This window comes from Zingiber officinale, chromosome 3B, assembly GCF_018446385.1.
Source record: "Zingiber officinale cultivar Zhangliang chromosome 3B, Zo_v1.1, whole genome shotgun sequence".
In the NCBI taxonomy this organism is placed as follows: Eukaryota; Viridiplantae; Streptophyta; class Magnoliopsida; order Zingiberales; family Zingiberaceae; genus Zingiber; species Zingiber officinale.
Window position 1 is genome coordinate 125571724 of NC_055991.1, and position 18760 is coordinate 125590483.

At 38.8% G+C, this 18760-nt stretch overlaps 1 protein-coding gene across 4 annotated transcripts; it reads left to right on the top strand.

The window, feature by feature from the left end:
• Positions 1-12606: 12606 nt before the first annotated feature.
• LOC121967601 lies at positions 12607-18383 on the top strand. 4 transcript variants are annotated; one of them, XM_042517926.1, is made up of 4 exons: positions 12607-15728; positions 16587-16664; positions 17687-17786; positions 18022-18383. In XM_042517926.1, exon 1 carries the CDS (start codon positions 12740-12742, stop codon positions 14840-14842), a length of 2103 nt encoding a protein of 700 aa, XP_042373860.1. In that variant the 5' UTR covers positions 12607-12739; the 3' UTR covers positions 14843-15728; positions 16587-16664; positions 17687-17786; positions 18022-18383. The 4 variants fall into 4 exon arrangements, with proteins under 4 accessions (XP_042373860.1, XP_042373858.1, XP_042373859.1 ...); XM_042517924.1 differs by having other exon boundaries at positions 12607-16664; XM_042517925.1 differs by having other exon boundaries at positions 16587-17786.
• The last annotated feature ends 377 nt before the right edge of the window (positions 18384-18760 follow it).

Genomic DNA, 18760 nt, shown 5'->3' on the forward strand with positions numbered 1-18760 from the left:
TGAAAAATACGTGTAAGTAAGATATTTCAATGAAAGAAATTAATACACCTCCCCCTAGACTTAACATTCTTCTCCCCCTTTGATCACATAAAAAATGGGGTACTTTTAACAAGTCTAAGGTAATTTTAAAAAAAATTCTAAGTTAAGAATTTAGTGCAATGGAATAAGTAACATAAAAATATATTTCAAGGTTTGAAACATATTTCAAAATTTTCAACAGAAAAGAGAAAATTTTCATAAGTGTTGAAGCAGAAATTTCTAAAAAGATTTTCTAAGGCAAAAAATTTCCTTAACTTAAAAAAAAATTCTAAGTTAAAAAAATTTCCTAAGTTTTCGTAACCATGAATATTTTTGAAAATATATTCTAAAACAAATTGAGTAACCCTTTAAAGTATTAATTAATTTTAATACTTTTTTAGTTAGTCAATTAAACTGCTTATTTCAATATTTGGTTTCTAGGCAATGGCGACGCACTAGGCCTTCTTGGTTATTGAAGCAACAAGCACTTTCTTAGACAAAGCCTTATAAAGAAATTCACTTAATTTTCTCGCTGAAAGCGCTAAACTTAATTGATAATTCAAGTTAAACTCGACTTCGGAACCCAATATAGATTCCATCCTACAGGGTTAATCAGATATCTTCTAGGTACATAAGCTTTTGATATTTTTCTAATCTGACTTTTATGAAACCTATAGTACCAGTTCAATCCCTTATAATTTCTAAAAGCGGAAAAGTTTGAACAGGTAGAGTTTTTCAATCTTTATATTTCTTCTTTTAATTTTTCATTTTCAAGTTTAATTTTATCAAAATCCTCTATCAGACATGATTTTGCTAAAGTTTTTTTTATCTCTAAGTTTTCATTTTTTAATTTAGTATTTTCACTTTTTAACTTATACATAGACTTTGTCATAGCCTTAATACCGAAATAAAGTTGATCAGGAGGTAAGAGACATACCTCACTTACCATATCAGACTTGAAGTCTGACTCTCCCCCTGCTTCATTGCATTCATCTGAAGTCGCTCCCCCTTCATCGATGCTGGGTTCCGATGTACTTTGTTCTTCATGGCTTGCCATCAGTGCTAGTCCAGCATGTTCTTGTACTTCGAATTCAAATGATGAAGTGTCGTCCCAAGTAGCTTTTAGATTCTTGTGCTTCTTGGGTATCTTCACTTTGTCCTTCTTGAGTTCTGGGCAGTCCTCTTTTAAGTGTCCTTCTTTTTGACACTGGTAGCAACGAACCCTTCTTCTATTTCTTGGATTCTTCTTATTCTTCATTTCTTTAAATTTATTAGATCGAAAGAATTTTTTAAAATTCCTTACCATATACGCTTTTTGATCTTCTTCTGAGTCTGACTCGGGTTCATCCTTCTTGGTTGCGTTTAGCGCCATTATATGACTTGATTCCTTTGTTGTCCCTGCACATCTGGTTTCATGTAATTCAAGAGTAGAAAATAACTCTTATAGGGTATTTACCTCCAGATCCTTTGAAATGTAGTAGGCGTCGATAATTGACGTCCATTCTGGAGTTCTGGGAAAAGCGTTGAGTGCGTAGTGTATGGTGTCCCTGTTGGTTACCATTTCACCGAGATTCTCGAATCCGGTAATTAACTCTTTTACCTTTGCATGTAAATCGGCTACTTTCTCACCTCTTTCCAGACGGATATTTGTCAGCTTATTCCAAAGTATATCTCTTCTAGCGAGTTTGGCTTCGGACGTGTCTTCGTGAAGCTCCAGGAATTTTTTCCAGAGTTCTTTGGCTAACGAGTAGCTTCCGATGCGGTTGACTTCTTGAGGCGGCAACATGCTCAGCAAGTGATACTCCGCTCGGTTATTTGCTACGAAGTCATTCTGCTCCTTCTTCATCCAAAGACTCTCTTCTTTTTCCTCTCCATTTTGATTTGTCGGGGCTACAAAATCGTACTTTATTATCAAACGGATTTCGAAATTGGTTTTTAGAAATACCTCCATACGACGCTTCCAGTGTGCGAAGTCCCCCTCGAATTTTGGTGGAACGATGCTTGGTCCGACCATTGGTTGCTTGCTTCGGTCGGCGGTTAGTCCTTCTGAAGCGTCCTCACTCTGATACCACTTGTTGGTCCCTTTGGAGGCCGGCAAGAGGGGAGGGGTGAATTGCCCTGCAAAAATAAAACAATCCCTTTCTCGGATTTTAAACTAAAACACTTGCATAAATAGAGTAAACAAAATAGAACAGAAAAAACGAGGCTCACAATTTACTTGGTTACAACCGGGGAGGTTGTTAATCCAAGGCAGATGAAAAGCGTACTAAAAGATCTCCTCTGGGCGGAGAATCCTCTTACAACATTAGCGCACAAGAAATAGAAGCTTAACCCTAAAATGGAGCGTACAAGTGCTGGAATTGAATTACTTATGATTGATTAAAAGCTTCTGGACCAAGCTATATTTATAGCCTTAGTCGGGGCGCCCCGAAGGGGTTCCGGGCACTCTGGGGGGATAAAACTTTATCCCCAACACAACGGATCGCGCTTGACATGATCTGGTCAAAAAGCCAACTCCGGGCGCCTGGACCACTAAGTCAACCAAGTTAATTTTCTAGTCCGGGCCTTCTGCTCCGGTGTTGCTCGCCTGGGTCTTCCACTTTCAGCTCTGCTTGCTTGGGTGATTTTGGCCATCCGGAATAGGGCTCACCCGAACCCAAGTTCCGGCCTTCTCCTCGAGCAGCCTTCCTCCCCGGTTTCTCGTCCCTCAAACGTCGCGTACGTTCTTCTCGTCCACCGGTGTACTCTTCTGCGATCACCTCGTCCCTCGGACGCATCGAGCCCGTCGGCTCTCTCCCGTGCCGTCCTTCTTGCTAGCTGTGTCTTTCGCTCGACTTCCTATGCTCCTAAGCTCTTGCACACTTAGACACAAGGGTTAAACTAAACAGGATCTAACATAACTTGTTTGATCATATCAAAACACCTTGAGGTTCCAACACCCATGAGTGGTCGAGTGTGCAGCCCTAGCCAACAATTCTCTCAACCACAAGGGAGAACTGGTCACCAACATACATGCAATGACATGATGAGCAAGATGTGAACAATTGCCACCACAGATATATAAATAGCAATTAGCTATGCTATAATAAAACTAGCATGCTCAATAGTGTACATGAATATATAGCAATCCATGCAAGTAAATATAGTATCTAGTATCTGCTAAACATCATGGATGATAATGAGAGGTTGTATAGATCTCAAATCGATCATCTCTAAGGTCAAGCAAGTAAGTATCAAGCTTAGGAAAATATGAGTAGAGTCAAGATAAATACAGCAATTATCTGAATATAGCTCATGCACTAAGGTCAAAGTATTAAACCAGCAAGGTAAGAAGTACTCACTTTTATCTATCCATCGTGCTAAACAATTCCCATGTCGAGACGCTCCCCTTAAATCAAAGTCCTACAATTACATAATGTACATATTTAACTAATTACATATGCATCAACTAGCTAAACACCTACTCATACTAATTAGGAACAATCTTAATTGAAACGATCATTAATTAACTTTAATTAATGATTAACTTCAATTAATCTCATTCATGAATCCTTTAACCTTTCCAACTATAATCTAATCATATTCATCCATCTAATTAGATTAGATTTTATCATATCATCCATCAAATCTAATTAATAAAGGATTATCCTATCCATCTATTAATCAATTCAATACAACTTAATCAATTTCTATTAATATAATCCACTTTAACAATTACTCAAATAAATGATTGCTAACAAATCCAAATTTGTAACTAAATTCCAAATTAATCCACAACAAGAAATGAAACTAGGGATGACAATGGGGCGGGGCGGGGGTGGGTTTGTCATTCTCATCCCCGCCCGTCCTCATTTTTTCAGGTTCGGGGATTCCCCGAACCCGAACCCACGGGGATCAAATCCCCATCCCCGTCCCCGTCCCCGCCCCATCCCTATATTATTATTATTATTATTATTATTATTATTATTATTATTATTAATGATAATATTAATATCAATATTATTAATAATATTATTATTATTACTTTTAAAAAAATCTTATTATTATTTATTAATAATAATATTTGGGGCGGGTTCGGGGATGAGGATAGTATTTCCATACCTGTCCCAAACCCGTCCTATCCCCGAAAAATCGGGGATCTCCATCCCCATTTCAAATTTTCCCCGCGGGCTCTAAACCCACGGGAAAAATTATCATCCCTAAATGAAACCAAATCCCCATCATCAACAGATTAATAAATTCTAAATCTGATACAAATCTAAATCAATCCAAGACTATCAACTAGGTGTAGATTAATCAACTAATTATAAATCAAATCTGTTTCTACTCAATGAAGAAACCAGATGTCGTTGTGAGCAGATGGAGCTCTCTGGCGATAACCCTCAACCCAACCTAGCCCTCTGTCTTGAAAAGAATCGGTAGTAGAAGCTGGGCACAACATCATCGGACGCATTAGTTGCTTACGAAGGCAAAGAGACTGCGTCAGTGATCGGGCAGCACTGGTGGTCCAGCAGCACAACTTGAGGGTAAGAGATGGGAGAGATCGACGACACCTCCTTGCTCTTGGCCTAAGATTGGCCCGTGCAGGGGTCGGCGACTCAGAGAAGGGAAAGGAGATTCGCCGGTGGATAGATCAGGAGAGAAACTCGGAGTCAGCTCGAGGAAACAACGGCTATAGATATCAACAATGGCTAGCAGCGCAGGCATCGATGTCTCACCGTCAGGGCGGATAAACAACGTCAGCTAGAGGGAGAAGATCGGTGCAGCCCGGCGACATCGATCAAAGCTAGGGCACTACTAGGTGGTCAAAGGGAAGAAAGGATGGCTCTCGTGATGGTTGGCGGTGTCGATTGTGGGGCTCGCAGCAGCCAACATCAGAGTCGCGGTGGTCATTGAAGACGAGGAGGAGATGGGAGAGGGAGAGGTGACGGTGAGGTGTGGAGCGTGAGAGAAAGAAGGCTTGGCCAATTAAAAGTTTAGGTTTTAGTTTATATAACTTAGTTTAAATAATTTTAACTTGGATAAATTTACTCAATCAATTCTTACTTTATTGATATTCTAAACATCCCCTTAAAATATATCATATGTCCTTCGTTTAAATCCCAATAATTTTTTAAAAATTCTTAGAAAATTTTATAAGGTTATTTCTTCAATAAAACTTATTATTTATTTGTCGTGTCTTATAAAGATGAGGGTAAAAGACCAACAAAATCAAAACGCAAGACCCTAAATACAAAATGGGGCGAATTGTCGTCATCAGAATTGGAGTTAGAAGAGTACGCTAGATTAGCCCTAATGGTAGACCACTAGAGGAACAACGAAAGTTCCTAAAAAATGAGCAACGACAAAGGGGAAGGATCTTCAGAAGAAAACAGCAATGAAGACGAAGCATCAGACTATGAGGTAAGTGAGGTATGAACCTTACTTCCTGAAGAATCTTTTAAATTTATTAAAATACTTTCCAAAAATATGCTAAAATTAGAAAATGAAAATGCTAAGCTAAAGTTAAACTTAGAAAATTCATGTCCTTTAGTAATGTATAATTATTTTAAAATGAAAAAAAAAACTAAAAGTACAAATAGAAAAACTATAAAATGACTATGCATGTTCAATATCTTTCAAAAATCAAGGTTTAAAAATTATGATAGAATTAATTGGTACATTAGAAATCATAAGAGACAAATAAGAAAAACCCCTAAGAATTATGTATCATCAAAATTTCTAGTGAATCCAATAGGTAGAAACATATATTAGGTTCCGAAATCCTTTCTAAATTGAATTCCCAATTTTTTATTAGGGTAGAAATTGTTTAACTTAGAATTTTTTTTATATAATCTTCTATTTAAATTTTCTATTCAAAATTTGTAAACTAATAGAATAGTAGTGTTTCTATTGAGGAAATTTTTTTCAGAGTTTTCTGATAAATAATAAAATTTATTTTCTAAAATGTTAATTTTAATATTTAAAATTCAAGAAAATGGAAACTTAGAAACTTTAATTTTTCTTCCATTAAACAATATATTTTACCTATCCAGAAAAATTAGCAAAATTTTTAGAGTTAAAAATATATTTTTAAAGATTTATTTTTGAAATTAGGTTGCTCTACTGAAATAAATCATTTGTGTTAGATTAGATAATACCTTTATGTGAAAAGTTTTTTTTATTAATCTAGCTTATTTTGTTTAAGTTTCATAAAAATTATCAGAATTTTTTAAAATTGAAAAGTAATTTTTAAATTAGTTTTTGTCAAAACTAAAGATTAATTAGTATAAATAGAATATTTTTAAAAATTATTTCTAAAAAATATTAGCCTACTGGTATTTTTTTTATGTACTCCTAGAAAAATTTTCTAATTTCTCTAACTGTTTATTTTATTAGTTCCTATTTTTTTTATGTGATCAAAGAGAAAGAAATAGGTATAAGTTAAGTAAGAGGTGGGATAATTGAAATTGAAAAAAAAATTATTCCTATACTTATTTGCAAAATAATTAGTGCCATTGAAAATTTTCACTTATTTATTATATTACATTTTTTTAATCCTAACTTTAACCCGGATTGATGCACATCAAAAAAGAGAGATGGTATGTACCCCATGATAGTTTTGATGTAGTCAACCGAGTTAAGTTAGATCCTGTTTGTGTTTGATGCCTTATATCTAAGTATGTAGAAGCTTAGGAGAACAAGAAATCGAGTGAAAGATGCAGCAGACGAGAAGAATGACATGGAAAGGAAGTCGACGGGCTCGGTGCATCCGAGGGACGAGATGCTGCAGAATAGTACACCGATGGATGAGAAAGGCGTGTATGATGTTAAGGGACCAGAAACCGGGGAGGAAGTCTGCTCGAGGAGAAGGTCGGAATTAGGTTTGGGTGAACTCAACTCCGGTTAACCAAAGCATCACCTACGTGAACAAGATCAGCTTAGAGGCTAATCTGCTTCTTGGAATGCGCCTCCAAGAGACTTGGAGGTGCCCTCGAGCCTTCGTCTGGAGGCTTATCTGCTTCATAGAAGGCGCCTCTATTGGGACACTTCGGAGCTAGAGGGGAGAGGGGGTGAATAGCTTGTCACGCTTCGATGATGATGATTTGTAGCGAAATAGACTCGAAGCAAGCTCCCAATGCTAACACAAAGATTTACTTGATATTCATCTCAAGAAGATGTGACTAATTCAAGGATCCACACCGTGCACACTCTCCACTATGAATACAAACTCCTTCTCGGAACAACAGGAGGTGGAGAAACCTCGTACGAGACTCTCATAAGCATACAACTCAAAATAAAAAGTAAATACACGATAATACAAATGAAAACCTTCTTACTTGATCTCTTGTAGCTTGTAGATGCCTCTGGACTAGTTAGAAAGTGTAGCAACACTTGTCTTCAAAGGCTCTAGGTCCGACAAATAGTAGCAGAGAAGATGGAGTCAAGAGATATACCGTTTGAACCTCATTGTCTCCTTTATATCTGCGATCTAGGGCTCCCAATTGATTGAGTCTCCTCCCAATCGATTGCCACCTCAGATCCCAGCGGCCAAACCATCCAAAACCTATATCCTGCGCAATGATCATATCCCAATCGATTGACCAATCAATTGAGTATAGTTGGATTGATCAGTTGATCGATCTAGATGCTTTCTGTGATTTCACAGAAAGCCCAAGAATCGATTGACCAACTGATTCTGGCTTTTCCTCGTGTCATTGGGAGTAACCAAACCCCAATCGATTGACCGATCGATTGGCAGTGCCCAATCAATCGGTTGATAGATTGGGAACCTCTCTGTGCTCGGGAGAATGCCTCCCAATCGATCACTCGATCGATTGGGCCCCCTTTTATCGCAACACTTTCCCAATCTATCGGCTGATCGATTGTGCTTGGTTCAATTGATCTCCTGATCAACTTGATCAACCTTAACTTGCCTAACTCAAGTCTAAGGTTCTCAAATCCAACATCCGGTCAACCTTGACCTGCTGGGACTTCGTCACCAAGTGTCTGGTCAATCCTTTGACCTACTTTGACTTTTCTCTCCGTGCCAAGTATCCAGTCCTCCTGGACCCACCTGGATTTCCACGTGTCTGACTTCACTCACCAGGACTTTCTTACTACCTACCTTCACTCACTAGGGCTTTCATCTAGCCTCACTCACCAGGATTTCCATCTGTCTAGCTTCACTCACTAGGGCTTTCACCTAGCTTCACTATCAATATTTCCATCTACTTAACTTCACTGGACTTTCCCACCAAGTGTCAAGTCAAGAATGACCCACTTGGATTTTTATCTTGTGCCAACCTTTCAATTGGACTTCTCAGTCAAGTATTTGGTCAACCTTGACCTACTTGACTTTTCTTCATATTAAACTGGTCAACCTTGACTAATCTCCACAAATGGATGATTGCTCTTGCAATCTTCATACATTATCAAAATAATCTTCATATATTATCAACATCAAAACTCACACATTACAACTCAAGTTTGAGCCAATTCAAGCTTAGTCAACCTAGTCAACCTTGGCATAGGGAAATTGCACCAACAACCTCCAATGGCTTGGGAGACGTCTCGAATGAACAGTGTAAGGCACCTTCGAGCTCATTGAAGGCGCCTTCAACCGAACATATCCGTTAGCAGTGATCATTGAGTTGAGGATAAAAGTTGATCCTCTTGGAGGTGCCCTAGATCCTCTTGAAGGAACCTCCAAGCAACGAATAGGTTTTTTCATAAGCTATAAAAAGTCCCATGGAACTAGTAATTAAATAACAACTAAACTACAAGTCTTGTAATCATTTCCTAGTCTTTCCTGTGAGCTATTAATGTCTATAAGAGGCTACTCCACCTTCAACAAAGGAGTCTTTTTAGTGGTGTACTTTTAAAGCCTTGTATTAACAACTACCCAAGTTGTAACCAAGTAATTCCTCGTCTCTTCTTCATTTTAGTTGTTCAGTTTATTTTTATTTAAATTAATTATACGTACTAATCAAAGTCCAAAGCATGAGAAATGAGTTGTTTTATTTCGGCAGGCAATTCACCCCCTTGCTAGTTGCACCGGGACCAACAGATATAACATCAAAGGGGAGCCAAATTACTTACCAAATCTATAGCGTAGTTTGGCCTGAATGGGACTGAGTCTAAAAATATACAAGACACTCTCTAGGAGCACCTTATAGATGTTGAATTTTAGACTGGATAGAATCTCCGAGGTAGTGATATACATGGGCTCCCATCAGAATTCACCCAGCTTTGGCATGGAATGCAACTCAATTTGCCAGCCAATAGAGAATGATACAGGAGGAACCAGTCGGATATAAAAATAATGAGACTTCTAACCTTTGTTAGAAGTGGGCATTTTTCCAAAGAAGACGATGTGCATCCTAGTTTGGAGGATAAAAATGTCTACTTCTGATTTCTTAAGATAATAAAAGTAGTGAAAGACATGGAAGTGCAAGGGGACACGGTACAGTTGAAAGAGAATAACGACCTCCCATAGCAACCTGATGGCGTTGGGGGCTAATTGTTGGAGGGGAATGTGAAAGCAGCAAGAAATTTTGAAAAAGAATGAGTGCAAAGGAAAACAAATACCGACCAAGAAATGATCCTTGAAAAGAGTAATGTAGCCTTCGACGGGGGAGGGGGGAGGGAATTAGGACGATCATGGATTGAGGGTATGATAATATGATGGTCGAAGGGGAGTTCATAGGTGAGGTGTATCTGTTCCACCTTCCTCCATTAAAATCCGAGGCGATTTAAGTATACCATAAATTAGGAATGGGGGCGAGGGGAGTGGAGGCCATGAAGAACAAGAAAGAGAAGCAGAGGATGTGAGGGAAAAAACTTACAACAAAGGAGGGAAACCCCAAAGCAATCACAGACGATGGTGAAGAGGATTAAAGACGAAAATGAGACAAATGGGGTTTGAGGGGAACGTTGGAAACCTTAAAAACCCTAGCGATGCTCCGCTAGAGTCGTTTGATCTAAAGAGAGAACAAAAGGAGAGGATTAGGACCATTGAATTCGAATCATTGCCTATCACATTTAATTTCCACAGTAACCTATTGTTTCAGATATTCTCTTCACAAGTAATGGCCACATGGTAGAAAAGTACAGGTTGCATTTATTAGAAGAGGGGGTGCAGTAATCATTATTATAGTCAAAAGATATGCTTACCTCACTAAGCATTAATTGTATGTGATGTATCTTGCTTTCAAGGCACAAGTATGGCGGTGGGGGGATGACGTCAACTCAAGCTGAGCGTACAATCGAGAATGAAGAGACTTAAAAGGACACAAGAGTCTAGTTGGTCGAGCTTGTAGCCTCCTTCGATTAAACTTGAAGGAGAGACTTATAATATTGTGAATAAGGTAGGGGCCCAGGAGTTGGGGTCGAAGTCAAGAAAGTCAACCATGCTACCCGAATTCCTCCATGAATACGAGACAAGGCCAGCTAATCGACTCCGAGCGGACGTTTCTCCTGAGTTAAGTAACACAGCTGCAGGGATCAACTGAACATTTTATCCGATCGAATCCCCTATCCGATCATATTTCGAGTCCTCCTGGTTTGATCGAACCCTTTAGACATATTACCCAACCAAACTCTAGTCCGATCAGATGCCGAGTTCTCGAGGTGTCTAACCTTCCACAGCCAACTAGATTCATTAAAGAGTGATCTCCGATCAGATAACAGAAGGGACTCAATCGACCCATATTTGAAGTATACCAACCAATAGCCCAATATCCCCTTTTGTCATCTTGCGTAACCATTGTCAGAAAATCACTGGAATATTCCATGTGTGATTCGTACGGTGGAAGTTTTCACCCTGCAAGCGCAGAGGTGGCGAGCATAATTTAGGAAAGACTACAGTATATCAAATTGGTTAGTCTTATTTTAGAATACATTAATATTCGTGCAGAGAGAAAACATTACTATATAAGGGATCTCCACTTACAAGCGCAAGTAAGTTTTGCTATTAGAATTCACTGTTCATTGTCACTGTTCTTCACTCTTTTCCTTGGCTCCCTGTTTAACTTGAGTGTCGGAGTGACTACTTTGCTCTGGCTTGTCTACTGACATTTTCTTCTTCTTGATTTCTTCTATGACTCACAAAATAGCTAGCTCAACCCAACGTCTTGTTGCGGACAACCCGCTATCCGAGTCACTCTCTATGTACGAGTCTCTCTGTCAGTTATCCATCTTCACCGCCTACGGACAGGATCAGTGTTTGTACCTGGAGTTACTCCCTAGCACCAACCTCTCTTCCCAACATTACAATCCTCTTTCCTGAGCACTCAACATTAGTCCTACTATTTTCAAATTGGACTCGGGATGCTTCAGTACTTGCGAAAGCCATTCAAAGTTTGTTCTCCGAAGCACTCAGTATTCATCTGATGATTTCCCATTCGGATGTGAGAAACTCAAAAACTTGGCCTCAACCTCTGACAACTCTCAACGACCTAACAACCACCAACCATCTACTTGTCAACAGTTAGACAATGTCAGTGTATGATCTAACGACTATCGCTCTTGGCCCCTCAACGGCTAGACAATGTCAGGTACTACATGAAAATTCCCTTCTGTCAATTATATAAGGATTGACAGAGGTAAGTGAAAAGTATAATTTTCTTCTTGTACGTGGAGGCGACTCTTCTCCAATAAACCCTAATCCCTTGGCACTTGTTTTTATTTCTTCTTTTTTCTTCTTCTTTCTCTCGTGTCTCCATAGGTTTTATTCATGAATTTAGAATTAACTTGAGTATGAGAGTAGCTACACCAATAGGGTCAGATCTTAGCCTATTGGGAGGCAATTGCAGCGTCACCAAAGATTAGAGGAGAGGAGGAGCTTGGGCAAGTGAAAATGACACCATCAATCAAGTTTCTACATATTTGATGCATATATAGGGAAAACATAATTAAATTTATTTCTAACTATATTAAATAAAGTTATTAAACTTAACCATTTTACTTATAACAAATTGCACTAGTAGTTCTAACGCATGTCACCAATCATATTACATTTTGCTCATTATATATTTATAATTTACTAAAATTTTAGTTCTCTTGACATAATATATTACATCAATATCCTCTCATTTTTAAATCGTATAATAATTTAAATTTCTCTACTCAACATGTCACCCAAAACATTAACCTTCAAGTGTTAATGCCTTAGATTTCCCGGTCTCTCATTTTCATCCTGAAAATTTTTAGTTAAGTTACATTTTTTTTTATTTGACAATTTAAATTTCATCTAACGATTTTTTTAGTATTATAAATAATACAATTAAACTTCCAAAACTAACTGATTTAATACTTGATAAATAAAATACACCTAAATGCAAGTCAAAACTTCAGTAACCATCAAATTTAAATATAAATACTGCACTTGAATATATATATATATATATATATATATATAACTATAAAAAAAAATATAGACCATTTCAAAAAGCACAAAGTTTCAGGGAGTCTTTTGCAATTTTCATAATGCTCACTCCCTCCAGACCCGTCGCTTCGCGATTCCCAATCGTACTTGAGTAGCTGGCCAGTTCCGCCTCCACGCGCAAATCCAACCCTTCGTTGGTCCATCAACGACCCTCGCGATATTCGCCATAAAAGGTCACTCCCATCGCAGTGTTCGGCTCGAGCGAAGGTCGAAGCGAAAGAGGATTCCCCGGCGAAAGAAAGCAGAAGAGGGAGGATCGGGATCGGGAAGAGAGGGAGTTTGCGAGAGGGGTTTATGCCGAAGACCTCGTCGTCGTCTTCTCCGAGCATAACGCCGATGAACCCCTCCCTTAAGACTCAGCCGCTCCCGTCCTTCCCCCACCAAACCCTAACTCCCAATCCTCCGCCTCTGGCGCCCGCGGCTTCCTTGCCTTCCGTCGAGGACCAGGTCGGCCTCCTCGGCGCCTCTTTCCCCCACCACCAGAACCACGGATCCCTCTTCATGGACGACGAAGACGACGACCCGAGTATTCTCCCCTCTGGAACTCTGACGCATTCCGGATCCCCCTTGTCTTCCCTCCTACGCGACGACGAAGATGACGAGGAGGAGGATCCTGACGACGAGGAGGAGATTGACCGGGAGGAGACCTTGATCGGAGACCAGAATCCCTCGTCCTCTGCCGCAAATCAGTCTCTCGTTTCTTCCCGCGGCGATGCCCTCGCCATCGTCCCTGTCGTCACGCCCCGCATTGACCCTGCACCTCACATCTCGTCTCAGTTTTACACATTTAATCGGGAGTCCCACGCCCTGATGGTACGCTGCATTATGGAAAGCCGGCTTGCGACTACCGACGAGATCCGCTCTGCCACGCCTTTGTCTGTGCTTAAGTCGTGGCGCTCTGTATGGAAAGACAGGAACGAGGACACAGCCTACCTCACTGCATGGAAACGCATCCAGGACAAGCTTCGAGCTAACGTGGACGGCCCCCTCCCTGCGCTGTACTTCAAGAACAACCCGCTACAGCGGGTCTCTCATGTGGACCAATGGCAGGAGATCGTCACCTCCTCTCACGCTGACCCTGACCTACTGCGCCACCTTGGTCAGAAGGAAACCGTCGACAGGATAAAGCAGTCCTGGACAGTTGGTGCCAAATTCTATGGGATACCGGAGTCATTCATCCGAGTTTGTGTATCTTCCTGCCCAGTATGCTCCTCTTCGTCATCCTCGCTGACATCCCCTGGGAGCAGCAGCTTGTCACGGTCAAAAAGGCGGCGCTTTGAATACACTGAATCCTTTGAAGTGCCTGCTAAGGATGTGCAGCGCTGCCTGCAACAACTTGCAGCCAAATACAAGGTAGTTCTTTGTATCCGCCAAAAGTATATAAGGTACAAGCCTTTCACAGCTGAGGTGAAGGATTATGCATGCCACCGAGCAGGAGAGCCTTCATCAGCAACTGCGTCAGTTAAGAAAGCTAGGGTTCTAAAGAGGGAGCCGTACCAGTCAAAACGATGTGGCTGTGGTTTTCGGATAAGGGCTATTGTTCCAATCATGAATTACAATGATAAAGACAAGACCTTTGTGTACCAGGAGGAAGGAACTGCTGTATTCAAGCTATATGCAATTCATACTGGACATGAACCTGGGCCTCTTGATGGGAATGCTAGGATCATCCACCGAGTAGTTGGAAACAAGGTTGCTTATGAATTTGATTCAGAAATGTATGGTGTTAGAGAGGACGTGGAGCCTGAGTCATTTGTTAGCATTATGGGCAAGGATGACAGAGATCATTATCACATAGTTATGCAGCAGGTTCATGATCTCAAGGCTGAGGTTGAGATACTTGAAGGAAGAGTTGCCAAAATGAATCCAGATATGCTGAGTTCATTGACACATGATCTGTCTGATATGTTGCACAGATTGAAGAGTCTGAGTGGAGGTGTGAAGCATGATGAGACAGCAGCAATGGTAGGTGATGAGGAAGTTGCAAAATGGAGGAGCAATAGCAGCCACCATCCTGGCAGGCATGATATTATGTTTGGTAAAGACTCTGAAATTATTGAGGAGGACTCAGACTTTGGTTCAGATCTTGGAGCTATTGTGCCATGGGATAAAATGACAGTAGATTGCCATGATAGAAAGTTGCTTATGAGGGATAGCATGAAGCCTGATAAGTGGATGTTAAAGGAAGACTGTAGTGACTTTGATGAGAAAAGTATCCTCAATTGTGGTGTGGATGAGGAGTCCAAGTTGATAAAACCCTTGACTGATTCAAGTCTCGTAGGAATGCAAGTAGATGGTTTTTACAGTGACAGCACTAAGTGGTATGACTCACCGGGTGGCTTGGATCCTATTACAGATTCTGGAGATGGTGATTTTCGGCATGGAGGGATAGTGTAAAGTGAGAGTTCATGTTTTGCCCTATTGAAGGAAAGGACTTGTAAATTCTGTACACTAAAGGAAAGTAGGGAACCCACCATTATATTATTAGGACTAGGTTTCAGGTGGTTCTTCCCTGAGTTTGGTTGTTCGTTAAACACACAGGTTGCTTTTATCGATTCAAACATATCTAGTGTCCTAACATTTTCACTTTCCCTAACATAATTTTTGCCTATCATCACTGTAGCTGTATCCCTTTGATATTGGCTGATTATGTTCCATTCTTGTCATGTTTAACTAATGTAACTATAGTCCAGTTAGACAATTGATTTTTCTACTCTAAAATCTTCTTGTCTGCATGGTATACACTCAGATTTTTATTAGTTTTTATTCATTCTACCCGTTGCTTAATCTAATAGGATTATACAAACTATGAAAGCAATCTGCTGATCATTCTTTCAAAGTACATTAGAGGGTTAATTTAGCTAAGTTTTGGTTACGTAGCCTTTTTTTCCCAAGTCTTGCGCATATTTTTGTCTCAAATTCAGGTGCTTTTTGTAGCATGGTTGGTCAGAGACATTCCTACTTATGATATTGTACTTTCTTGTGAGTTAGCTTTTGATGGTCCTTATTTATATAGATGTCTTTTACAACTTGAAAGGCAGTATGATCCATATAATAACTATTTTTCCCATGCTTTTGTCATATGTATTTGTAAAGAGTAATGCTTTCTATACAGTGCTCATATATGCATAGTTATTGCCAGGTTTTCTCTTGAGTTAAATTTGCTTACATGATGGTTTGCTATTTCATAGAAGGGGAGCCTTGGCGCAATGGTAAAATTGTCATTTTGTGACCAAAAGGTCACAGGTTCGAATTCTGGAAACAACCTCTTGCAAAAAGCAAGGTAAGGCTGCGTACGATGGATCCTTCCTTGGGACCCCGCATGGCGGGAGCTTCGTGCACCGGGCTATCTTTTTTTTTTTTTATGGTTTGCTATTTCATAGCCAGCAAAGTGTCATAATTCCACCTAAATTTACTAAATGGTTCATGCTTTATTCCTTTCTATGAATATACTCTCTGATCCTCCTTCTCATCATTAAGTGTGTTTATGCCAGCTATTATTATGTGGAGGGGTTTAAACAAAAGTTAAACCCAGTTTATCTAGCTCTTGCATAACTTTCAACCTTTTTCATTTGGGCCTAGGACTAATTCATAACCTTTTCCATCTGGGCTTGGAATTGACATTAACTACAGCTCTACCTTGTAATTTTTGTTGTGTATGCCACCTAAGAAATTTAATTATTTGTTTTGCCTTTAGTTCAATCTTGAGGTCATGTTCAATAATAAATCATTTCTTAGCTCGATACCTGCCTCAATGATGAATAATGAAAATAGTTCTATCCAATCATCCTTGTTTTTCCAGTATCATGTATAAATCCCTAATGATAAAGTGGCATTCTTTTGCTTTGCTAGTTGTTACCTATAGTTAGTGCTTGCTGGGGATAAACCTTGTCTCCATTTGGTAAACTTACCGTAATGGAAGATTTGCATTACATCTTTCCAGTTATTTTTTTCTTTTTTGTGTATGGCATTTGTTTTTTAGTATTAATATTTCTGGAACCTGGTCCGTATAGTCCACATTGAAAGTGTTGTGCAGGTGGACTTTACAGTTTGATTAGATCATAGACCACATGTTCTCAGTCATGGTCATTCACAGTTTTATTTTCCTTGGTTTTATTCATTTTTTTCTTTGTAAATTTAGGTAGTTGTTACATCATGATTGGTATATCAGCTTGTACGATTCAAAATGCACTGTCATGCAGCTCAGTTGTAATCTCAGGTACTTTCTATAATACTTATGTATTATATATTCATAGAGGATTAGATTTCATTTTCATGCAGATATGCCCTTCATAGGACCTTTTGGGACTAATGCACACATTAGAACACAACCTAGATATTCTCAACTTTTTATACTTAAATCCATTGTTTTGTTCACTTGAGAATTAACATTATTGGTGGATCCTTTTTTATTTGTTGGCCTTGAACTCTCGTTTTGCATGGAGTCCTGTTAAGAGGGGATTACAATTGTGTGCCTACAAAGAATGCTGGGTGGCCTTGGGTTCATTCATATTTTTACCTCAGGTTTTGAATAAAAATGAATATTCAAGATATTCTGTGCCACTAGAAACATATTATAGTGTACCAATTGTTTTGCTCTTACCTTACTGCAAAATGGTGCTTGTGCTGTTGGCCATCTGCTGGCAGCTTCCTTTTCAAAGAAAATATTATTTACATTTTAGTACGAGGTCCCATTTGAGATTTTCATCCTGACCATGCCAACATATCCAATGAGTGTTAGTGGTTATAATTTATATTGAGGTTGGTTGGTTCCAGTGAGTCAGGCGTCATTGACTCTTTATAACCACCATCATCATCAGTGTGCTTCCGAGTTTGTTCCTTATCTCTTATTCCCTTTGTTATGTATCAAACAATGCATTTTAGCATGTAATATAATGATTATTAGTTTAGTTAAGTAAATATAATGAACACTGCAGTTTAATTTATAATATAATATTGGATTAGGCTATCGATATTGTTTTGTCTTAAACTTGGCAGTTTGGTATCACAGTAGGTTCTGCTTGTTTGATGATGACTTCCAACGATAAGTAGCATTCATGTCAGGTTTTCAGTTTGCTAAAGCTAGTTATTAAGCTGAATATTTTTCAATGATTAGTTGCCTGAAGCTCTTTTTTCTCGTAAAGTCAACATTTAATGGAAATTTTTTCATTACGGAACAAGTTGCAATGCAATCCTCTTGACATTGCCTTCAGAGAATAGCTCAGGAACATTGTTGTGCAGGCTTCCATGGGGCGAGTGCTGCACTGAGATGTGAAAAGAATGATAAGTGCTAACTGCTAAAGAGTAAAATGATGGACTCCTGTCTATACTCAGTGCACGGGTACACTTCTTTAGTAATTCTGCGTCTGAAGTTTGTCTGATTTAGATTAGACATTGGTCGATTGTCATCGGCATTTCTGGTTCAGGCATTAGACAGAATATTTTGCAATTGCTTTTGACTTATAGATATGTTTTTTTCATGTCTGAATATATATTTATGATATTATTTTTCAAGTCTACAAGGTTGACCATTTGAATCATGAAATTATAATCTGATTTTGAAATTGTTTCTCAAGGATTACAAATTCTTCTCGTGGAATTGGACATGAAGGAGGATGGTCGAGCTCCCACTATGAAATGGTTCCCTGGTAAAGGAAAAGAAAGAAAAGGCCATAAGATCAACAGCTGCTTCCATGCCATCAGCTCTTTGGGGGCATGGTAACAGTTCGTTGATCCCATTGCCACCTTCCTTGCAAGGGGAAGGCAGCATAGAATTTGTCACATTCAATTGCAAGTTGCAACCTTTTTCAAAAGGAAAGAGTGGTTGCTTGTGATATATTTTATGTAACTGTAATTTAGGTTCCAAATTAAATGTTATAAATTTTGTAAAAGAATTATCAATTTTTTTTAAAATCAGACATACATTTTATTCCATCAATTTCTGTTATTTGGGGATCTATATACTAGCTAGCAACTTAGTTTGGTTTTGTACTTTGGTAATTGGTTGGCATTTAACAATCAAGGTAGAATGGACATTTTCTTTTATTTTGGTGTTATCACTTAATTTGACTGTATTATAATTTAGTCTTTAGCTGGATGTCACGACCGAATTTGACTTGTTATAATTTAATTTTTGGTTAGTTTGGACTCTTAAGGATGTTCAATTCCTTGCCTTTTTTTTTCTTCTTAATTCCTAATCTAAGTCAATGATTTAGATAACTAACAATTGCACCAAATAGTTAAATTTTAGAGAGATATTTAAATTAATTTATTTTAACAGCAGTTAAATTTACAATCACACGTCAAAAGGATTAA